Genomic DNA, 10,782 nt, shown 5'->3' on the forward strand with positions numbered 1-10,782 from the left:
CATAACACAGAAAATATACATTATCGAAAGAATAGCAGAACCATGGAATATTTGTGCAACCCAAAACATTTTTGTTCATGAAAAACAATACTTGTAAATCTATATGTCTCCTGCATGCATGCCCAGTGGGAGCCGGGGTGCGAGCCGTCCCTCTAATGGCTGCTTAGGAGACGAGCCAGACCTAGCCGGAGAGGAGGACCACCAGTTTTTAATATATATTTGGCCAACTTTTAGCCTGGAATTTGTAGCACACCATTTCGGCAGAGAGCGTACAAAGTTTTTGAGCAAATCGATAGTACAAATCTGATTCCATTAAGCAATAAGAGCTTCAATCAGTTTTCTTTTAGTTGCTAGTTTAGTTTTATAGAGTCAATTTTATGGCACAAATTCTCAAGTGGATTAAGGTCTGGCGATTGCACTCTGACAGAGCGCTCGCTCTGAATCAGGGCCAGGTTTTTGTTTTTTTTTGGAGTGGCCTCTTGACCACCCACAGCTATAGCGAGCTGCCATGATGATGGTCACGATGGTCAAGACCATCGAGACCATTGTGCTCGCGACGAGACCCTAATAGAGCCGGAAGCTCTCCACTGACATCACTCGTGATGTCAGTGGGGCCGCCCACAAACGGCAAGCGTTCCCTCGGGAACGCCTCCGTTTGGGCAGCCACCCCACCAGAGCTGTCACTCAACATCGACAGCTCGCCCCCTTTGGTGCGAGACCCAGAGCAACGGATTTCCCGTCGCTAGCCGGGTCTCGCGCATGCGCACGACGGAGCCGGCTCCGTCATGCGCATGCGCTGTGGGCCACCATCAACACGGTTGCGAGCGCTCTGCGCTTGCGACCGGGTCTGAATCAGGCCCTGAGTTTGCTTGATATTATGGCTCGCATACTATTTCTCCACAATCTTTGCCTGATGACATACTGCATTGTCGTCACAACTAATGTTTTTTAGACTAGGTAATTGGGCACATTCTATGGCATTTTGTCAAAAGTGGCTTATTTTAACTTTACAATCTCTTAAGCCGCATACACACACTAGACTATTTTTATGGACGATAACTATATCGTTCAACGATATATCGTTCAGTGTGAATGCAGTGAACGCCCAACGATGCGCGCTCCCGCTGGTCGTTAATGTCTTTTGTTGTCCGTACATGAAGGCAATCTGACTATATAGTCAAGAATTGCCTGTTCAGAAATGTGGCAGGATGACTTCATTGACAGATATCTTTAAAGATACCCAATATCATTTGTCCTGCACTACAGAAAGTCCAAGGGAAATCTTTCACATGTGCAGACTGCAACGTTTGCCTTTGCTGTTCATTGTGGCAAAAGTTTAGGGGACGAGAGATGCTATTTGCAAGACAGATGCAGCAAGAACTTGTTCAGCTGCTCACACACCTAATCAGAAATATCTCCCAGTACTTCAATACTCCAAAGAGGGGCACATTTTTTTAAACCAATACAATTTGACTGTACATACACCTGTATAAACACAAAATTCTCACACAACACTATCTCTACAAACAGCATAAGCAGAGGTGCCCAAACTCTGCCATTACATTCTATCCATGCTTGAGCACAGATTACTTAATTAGTACCTCAGTCAATTTAACCATCTGGACTCAAGCATAGACCTGGACTGTAATGGTGGAGTTTGGGAAATGTACAAGGTGAATGTTATTATACAATAAGTCTGGGTCACCCAACTGGGTTAGATTGCTGAAGAGGCAACAAAGTCTGTAGCCTACAGCAGACGTGTGTGTATTTGTCTATATATAGGTGATACAATAGAATGTAACCCCAGGCTTGGAATAGACACTTAGAGATTCAGTACAAAAGTATTCATACTTCTGAACACAACATAAAACAACACATGGGTGGGATTGAAGTAAAAATGTGGCTAGTATGATAGAAGCACAATGTAAAATAAAATATACATATGTCTGATTAAGTACCATACTGTATGTGGCTGTCTACCAAACAAACACTATGCCAGCATATTATGTTCCCATGATGAGACAGTAGTATTTTATAACAACATATTTATCTTCTGTCCCATAGGAGCGTTCCATGCTTTTGATAAAGACGGCGATGGTCTTATTAAGCTTAATGTGTTGGAGGTAACTAGTCCACAATTAATTTGGTCAGCTTACGGCAATGCAAAGGTTCAACGTAAAGTCATAGCTTTGAGAACTGATTGTGTTTTATATGTTTTAGGTTATGTAAAGTGTAGAGAAGTGTTCTCAGTAAATGAAGACTCCCACTAAATAATAAAAACATACACCACCCCCAAAAGTAGAGCTCCATTGAGTGCCTTCAGTGTCCGTATCCTCATTACTCACAGCACTTTTAAAAACATTTACAGTCAGCAGGTGATATGAATAAGAGCCGAGCCATTCAAACTAGGATTTTTATACTGATTTTAAATCCTTTTCACTTAGTCCAGTCGGGGGGCAGATATTTATTATAGAGAAGCTCAGCTCTAGTTTAGCAATAAAAGTATTCCCCCACTTGATCATTTTCTAACCATGCCCCAATTGCAAGAACAAGGAGGAACTACAGTGTTCTCCCCAGCCGGGTAGCATCCAAAAGCAGTCGGTTGGGAGCCTTCGCAATTATGTGCGTGCCGGGAAAAGGGGTATCTCCCAGACCAATCCAGCCTGACAAGTCTCAGGCTGCTCCCCCACTGGCTCTTTATACAGTGCCCCCTGTAGTATTCCCCTTTATGCATTGCCCCCTGTAGTTTAGCTTTGCCCTTATGTAGTGCCCCCAGGCTTAAATAGTGCCCCCAGGCTGGCCCCTTATACAGTGCCCCCAGGTTTAAAGTGTCCTTTATGCAGTGCCCCCAGGCTGGCCCCTTATGCAGTCCCCCCAAGCTTAAATAGTGCCCCCAGGCTAGCCCCTTTATGCAGTGCCTCCAGGCTGACCCCTTTATGCAGTGCCCCCAGACTGGTCCTGGTCCTGGCCCCAGCACTTACCTTTACTTGCTGGCCGCTCTCCCGCTCGCCGCTGCCTCGCGCTGACTGGATCTAACTAGATCCAGCAGGCACGTGGGGCAGGCTCCTCATGTCGCGGGTGATGTGATGACGTCACCCGTGCAGTGCATCACTGGGAATGCTGGCCTCTGAAGTGATCGGAGGCTTCTTTAACCTCCGGTCACTTCAGAGGCCAGAGTTCCTCTTTGGGGGTCTGCGGGGAAAAGTGCAGGACGGCAGGCTGTTTCTGCCAGGCGATGTGCCCGCAGAAAACAGCCTGGGGAGAACACTGAACTAAATAAGGCGAGAAGAACATGAGGTTCTTCCACAAGAGATAAACAACTCGATACCTTTACCAACAGAACCATAGAGTAAAAGGGCGGCCATCCATTCTCCTCAGAGAAAATGTTTTAACATAAGTATAAAAATCCAATTTTCATTCAAATAAAGTGCACTAGAACACTGAAGACCTTAAAAACAGCTGACTCTACAAGCGCATACACTCAGTTGTTGAGGTGTGCAGAACCTTCTATCCAAAACTGGCAACTTGGATGCAAACATGTTTAATGTATGAACCGAAGACCTGGTAGCCACCTGTCTGCAGATGCACAGCTGTAGGTCTGTGCTGCGCCATCAGGCACTCACCGATATGACAGAGTGGGACATCACATTTGCAGGAACAGCTCCAGTTTAAAACTGACTATTTACTGGATGTTGGCTAACCTCTTTATGGATATCATAAAATACTAAAATAACACATCTTCCTCGCCTGCTCGGAAAACACAGGCCCTAACATGCATGGCAAAATCCAGAGAGTGAAGAGAGCCAACTTCTTCCAGTGACCTACCATGGACTAAGGTCTGAATTGTCATATCTGGCTTTAGATTAAACATGGAGATCACATTTGGCTGAAAGGATGGCTTTAGTTCCAGTAATGGCCCTATCTTCATGAGAGCGGCGATATGTAGACGAACAAGACACCCCAGCTACGAAACTTCCCTAGCTATTGAGGTAGAAAAAAAAATGAAGCCCGTCTTCCAGGCAAGGAAATGTAACTCCATTGAATCAAAAGGAGGATGCGGTGGAGCTGTAAATGCCAGGTTGATATCCCATATAAGGGGTATGTATGGCGTTGGCATATGCAACACTCTATAAGAAACTCTACACCGAGTAAAAGTGACAGTTTTTTCCTTTAAAGAAGACTAAGAGGGCTATAATTTCAACAGTTTGGGAGTTGATTCCTAATCTGTCATCCAGACTCTCCTGCAAGAATCGTAGATGGGCCAACTGAAAAGAGATGGTAGGAAACAACTTTCTGTACACTGTGTGATCTGTTTTATATGCTATACCTTGGTGATAAAAATGCAACTGACTTAACACCTCCTTTCTTAGAGACAGATGCCACCACGGACCCACAGTCATGTTTACAGCACTACAACCTTCTTGGCCAGTCCTGTTCTACAATGATCAATGCAGTCTCTTTTTACCTTCTATAGGACCCCTGGAAACATTGGTACTGGAGGTAAATTACAAGAAAGTCCAAAGGACTGACATTGCATCTACTAAGAATGTCTTTGGATTCCTTGCCTTTAAGCAGAAGTACACCTCCTTTGTGGTTAAACTGACATACCATAATATAATATTAGTACCTGGCTTTCTACATCTTTCCACAATCTGCTAGAAAACATTTGGGTGACGGCACCCATATCCCATGGTGTAGGGCATGCCGGAAGTACTGTAAAACATCAGCAATGAACACCACCATGCTTGCTGGAACATTTTACATATTTTTCTTGCAAAATATTGGTTCCAGCACCTCTACCAGCTTGGACTCCTCTGGAGACCAAAAACCCTGGAAGAGGCACAGAAGGATGACAGCCTCACAAATTCGAAAACTGGTTTATGTTGTCACAGTGCTCCAATTGCAACTGGTGAAGGAGTGAATCTTGTTGGAGATGTCATCACTCAGAGGATGCATCTTTGGAGACAATTTGATCGATCAGATGCTGGCGGGACTTGTTCCAAGTTGAAATAAATCAATTTGCAATTCTCTCAAGTTGAACCTGCACTTGCCTGTAGATGCAGAACTTCATACAAAAAATTACAAGATGCCAGTGTGCAAAGCAAAAACACAGACCCTGTACTAATACTTGTAGTGAAAGCACCTTGTTCCCAGACAAAAACACCTTCTGCTGTTTGCTGCTTGGATGGTTTTAAGTTGGATTTCTTGTAATTGATGATCTATCCATGAGACGCAGACCTGGATAGACCTTTGGTCTGGGTGCATTCCGGTAAAATAATAACTATTTCTCCCGACTACCAGACTAATAATTTTAACAAGTTTTGGGCTGAATAGGACACTACTAGAGAAAAGCCCTAAGCCAGAGGGCAAGCGTGCCAAGGGTGCTGAAGCTGAAATCCAAAACCCAATGACTCCCATATCCAGGATAACACCCTAGGGTTTCAGATATCTCATGGATGTCATCCACAATAATTAGCAAAACTGAACTGGGCCCATCTGAAGGTAAACCATGTGCCAGTTACTCCAACCACCTCTCAACTGCCAAGCCAAAGCTAAGATGGGTATAACATCAAACTATAAAAACTACTGTACATTTCATTGATTAAAAAAAAAAAAGTTATGTGGGTTCTACCTAACAACTTTTTAAAATTAATAAATCAAATTATATTTTAAACTGCATTTAAAGTTCAAATTAGAAGAATCCTAATAACATTTGTCATCACAAGTGGAACAAGTGCCTCATAAAACACATTTTCGTATTCTGCTCTGAAGTTTATAAGGTGTCAGCACTTGATCAACTAAGAGGTCATTTGTACTGACAATTCGACCAGGTGAAAAAAAAAAATCATACTGATGTCCCTGGCGGATGTAGTTGGCATCCCAGCGCACAACATGCCGACAGCCAGAATCCCGGCATTATACTCCAGACTGCTGTGATCCTGATGGGGGGGGACATATCACATGGAGAGGACAGCTGTAATGCACAGTGACAAGATGAAATGTGAAATAAACTGCAAAACATATCCCAGAGCAAAATAATTCCAGTCACAAAGCAGCCACCCCTAAATCTATATACTACCTTTGTAGCTATACAGCCAGGCAACCCTTCTCCTGCAAAAGAGAAAGTGCTGAATAGAGATAGAACCTGCCCCTAGGTCTCAGCATGGGGACTGGCTACCATAATTAATGGCTGCTCCTTCAGACTCCCTATACTTAGTAATCGCAGCCTCCTACTAAGAGCTTCCCCCTACCCCTCCCCAAGCACCACTAATACCCCTTTTCCACCTAAATTCCGGGTCTGACCCGGAGTTGGAACAAAGTTCCTATCCGGATCAGACCCGGAATTTTGCCGGCGCTGACTCGGGATATTCCCGAGTTAGTGCCGCTCACACCGCAGTCGGGTCTGCATAGATCCGGCTTTTGCGGAGTGAAAGTGGACGCTTGGAGATAACGTCATCTCCAAGCACCACTGAAGCCGGACCAATCGGCCGGCTAGCAGCGCACTCCAGGTCTTCGTGACCCGGAGTGCGCTGTTCCCATAGCAGGGTTTCACGGGCTACGCCCGTGTTAAACCCTGCTAGTTACCTGGGTTGGATTGCCGGGTCACTCGACCCGGCGATCCAACCCTCTGCCCTTTTACACCAGGGAGCTGCCCGGGTTAACCTTCAAAAACCCGGGTTTTAGCTCCGGTGTAAAAGGGGTATTACCTTGTATTCAGACCACAAGTGCTGGCTCCTACCGCCCAATGTTGCTGGTAGCACAGGGTTCCTGAACACTACCTACAGCTCCAGTGACAGGGCCCAGAGGAAGTGGGCTGGCAGCAAGAGAAAGTGGTATTGAAATTTATTAAAGTAAAATAAAATTGTAAAAAATATTAAAAAAATTGCTGCAGCTAAGGAAAATGGAGGCCAACTCCTGCGAGTACGGAGTCTTTCAACAGGAATTAAAACTTTTGGTGCTAAATTTGAAGTGCCCAAACTTCAGCTGAGCTTCTACATTCCAGTTTCCCCATAGGATGAATGAGAAGTGTAACTATTCACCTGGAGCCTCTCTGCAGCATTGCTGATATTACCCATCATTATCATTATTCTGCAGCATTGCTGATATTGCCCATCATTATCATTACTCTGCAGCATTGCTGATATTACCCATCATTATCATTACTCTGCAGCATTGTTATTACCCATCATTATCATTACTCTGCAGCATTGCTGATATTACCCATCATTATCATTACTCTGCAGCATTGCTGATATTGCCCATCATTATCCTGCAGCATTGCTGATATTGCCCATCATTATCATTATTCTGCAGCATTGCTGATATTGCCCATCATTATCATTACTCTGCAGCATTGCTGATATTGCCCATCATTATCATTATTCTGCAGCATTGCTGATATTACCCATCATTATCATTACTCTGCAGCATTGCTGATATTGCCCATCATTATCCTGCAGCATTGCTGATATTGCCCATCATTATCATTACTCTGCAGCATTGCTGATATTGCCCATCATTATCATTACTCTGCAGCATTGCTGATATTGTCCATCATTATCATTACTCTGCAGCTTTGCTGATATTACCCATCATTATCATTACTCTGCAGCATTATTACCCATCATTATCATTACTCTGCAGCATTGCTGATATTGTCCATCATTATCATTACTCTGCAGCATTGCTGATATTACCCATCATTATCATTACTCTGCAGCATTATTACCCATCATTATCATTACTCTGCAGCATTGCTGATAGTGCCCATCATTATCATTACTCTGCAGCATTGCTGATATTACCCATCATTATCATTACTCTGCAGCATTGTTATTACCCATCATTATCATTACTCTGCAGCATTGTTATTACCCATCATTATCATTACTCTGCAACATTGCTGATATTACCCATCATTATCATTACTCTGCAGCATTGTTATTACCCATCATTATCATTACTCTGCAGCATTGCTGATATTGCCCATCATTATCATTACTCTGCAGCATTGCTGATATTGTCCATCATTATCATTATTCTGCAGCATTACTGATATTACCCATCATTATCATTACTCTGCAGCATTGTTATTACCCATCATTATCATTACTCTGCAGCATTGCTGATATTGCCCATCATTATCATTACTCTGCAGCATTGCTGATATTACCCATCATTATCATTACTCTGCAGCATTGTTATTACCCATCATTCTCATTACTATGCAGCATTGCTGATATTGCCCATCATTATCATTACTCTGCAGCATTGCTGATATTGCCCATCATTATCATTATTCTGCAGCATTGCTGATATTGCCCATCATTATCATTACTCTGCAGCATTGCTGATATTGCCCATCATTCTCATTACTCTGCAGCATTGCTGATATTGCCCATCATTCTCATTACTATGCAGCATTGCTGATATTGCCCATCATTATCATTACTCTGCAGCATTGCTGATATTGCCCATCATTATCATTACTCTGCAGCATTGCTGATATTACCCATCATTATCATTACTCTGCAGCGTTGCTGATATTGCCCGTCATTATCATTATTCTGCAGCATTACTGATATTGCCCGTCATTATCATTACTCTGCAGCATTGCTGATATTGCCCATCATTATCATTATTCTGCAGCATTGCTGATATTGCCCATCATTCTCATTATTCTGCAGCGTTGCTGATATTGCCCATCATTATCATTATTCTGCAGCGTTGCTGATATTACCCGTCATTCTCATTATTCTGCAGCATTGCTGATATTACCCATCATTATCATTACTCTGCAGCATTGCTGATATTACCCATCATTCTCATTATTCTGCAGCATTGCTGATATTACCCATCATTCTCATTATTCTGCAGCATTGCTGATATTGCCCGTCATTATCATTATTCTGCAGCATTGCTGATATTGCCCGTCATTCTCATTATTCTGCAGCATTGCTGATATTGCCCGTCATTCTCATTATTCTGCAGCATTGCTGATATTGCCCGTCATTCTCATTATTCTGCAGCATTGCTGATATTACCCATCATTCTCATTATTCTGCAGCATTGCTGATATTACCCATCATTCTCATTATTCTGCAGCATTGCTGATATTGCCCGTCATTATCATTATTCTGCAGCATTACTGATATTACCCATCATTATCATTATTCTGCAGCATTGCTGATATTGCCCGTCATTATCATTACTCTGCAACATTGCTGATATTGCCCATCATTATCATTATTCTGCAGCATTGCTGATATTGCCCGTCATTATCATTACTCTGCAGCATTGCTGATATTGCCCATCATTATCATTATTCTGCTTTCATTTTAGCACTTAGTCCCCAGCGTTGTTGGATCATTCTCTATTTAGAAGGTTTAACTATTTATTTGTCTAAGTAAGTGAATAACAAAAATTAATAAATCCCTAACTCCACTTTTTCCTATTTTTTTCAGTGGCTGCAGCTTACTATGTATGCCTAAGAGCAACATAAGCTACACGAATCTCCTTCCACTTACGTGCCTCAGTTACTCTTATACAAGGACCGACTCAGGATCTCAGCAAATCTTTACCTCATAGCTCCTATATATATGCACGTCACAGTTTTCTTATACCCCAGAACACTGGGTCTGTCAATGAGCACAATTAATAAGTACAGTACAAGGAATGATATCTACACAGTAGTTGCCACCAACTGTCTGATACCAGGAACAGATCTCTTTTAAGCCACTCATTTGCTGACTGAGCATCTTGTACAACAGCAAAGCCTTAAGGATGAAGAGAAGTCTTGCCCCGGTATAAATAGAATTGTTTATCATTTGTTACATAGATTTAGCTTTGGGTTACAGTGCAGATTCCAGTCTTGTGATACTAGAACGCAATGGTTATGTGACTAACTGTTAGTTCCTAATTAGATCAGTGTATGCCTATCATCATTACTCAATATGGGTAAAATGTTTGAAGTGTGCAAGATAGAGCAGTCACCTAATGTGAAGAACGTTTCCCCACTTTACACACCATCTGTTTTTATTAATGTGAATTCTCAATGACTTCATTGTGCCGTTTGCCATGTAGCAATAAAAGAGGTGTGATACTTAATAACGGAATGCTCAATTCTTTGTACAATATGTGAAAGTGACAAAGTATTTAGTCTAGTACAGGCCAGGCCAACCTGTGGCTCTCCAGCTGTTGAAAAACTACAAGTCCCAGCAAGCCTTGCCACAGTTTTATGGTTAGGGACTGCTAAAACTGTGGCAGGGAATGATGGGACTTGTAGTTTCACCACAGCTGGTGAGCCACAGGTTGGCCAGGCCTGGTCTAGTACTAATAAATGGAAGGCATGTACCATTCCATCAGATGTTCAATGTGATCATTTATTCATACAGTGGTGATATGTGTACACTTAGCACATAACTAAGACATAGACATTTAAAATACATTATTTTAGAGGATTATTTGTAAAGCTACTGAAGAAACAATGAGAGCGAGCAGAAGAAATGTATTGGACAAATTATATTTTATTATTGGTGCTATAGTGTATGTTTTATGATAGTTTGCACATAACCCTATCTAGGACTTGGGGATAAAACAAGTTTATTATGTGAAAAATGTATTTGGATAAAGAAAAGGCTTTAATATAAGAGCAATCCTCTTAATATTAAGTCTATTAGTGGGTACGTGAGGAGTCTGGTCACTTTAAGTTCTATGAAAGAACAAAGTACACCTTTTGCGCCTAGCAACCCAATAAATATGCAAACAATATAAGATGTGAAT

General features: G+C 42.3%; 1 protein-coding gene across 4 annotated transcripts in view; it reads left to right on the forward strand.

The window, feature by feature from the left end:
• CAPN3 (calpain 3) overlaps positions 1-10,104 on the forward strand; it is a 140,424-nt gene extending 130,320 nt beyond the window's left edge. For all 4 annotated transcript variants that reach the window (XM_088471193.1, XM_088471194.1, XM_088471196.1 and 1 more), the window contains 2 exons: positions 2,065-2,123; positions 9,465-10,104. In XM_088471193.1, the coding sequence (XP_088327319.1) occupies positions 2,065-2,123; positions 9,465-9,491 (86 nt within the window). In that variant the 3' untranslated portion in view covers positions 9,492-10,104. The remainder of the gene's footprint in view (positions 1-2,064; positions 2,124-9,464) is intronic.
• Positions 10,105-10,782: the final 678 nt, after the last annotated feature.

The sequence above is a fragment of the Taudactylus pleione genome, unplaced genomic scaffold (assembly GCF_031769625.1).
Source record: "Taudactylus pleione unplaced genomic scaffold, aTauple2 ptg000113l, whole genome shotgun sequence".
NCBI classification, from domain to species: domain Eukaryota; kingdom Metazoa; phylum Chordata; class Amphibia; order Anura; family Myobatrachidae; genus Taudactylus; species Taudactylus pleione.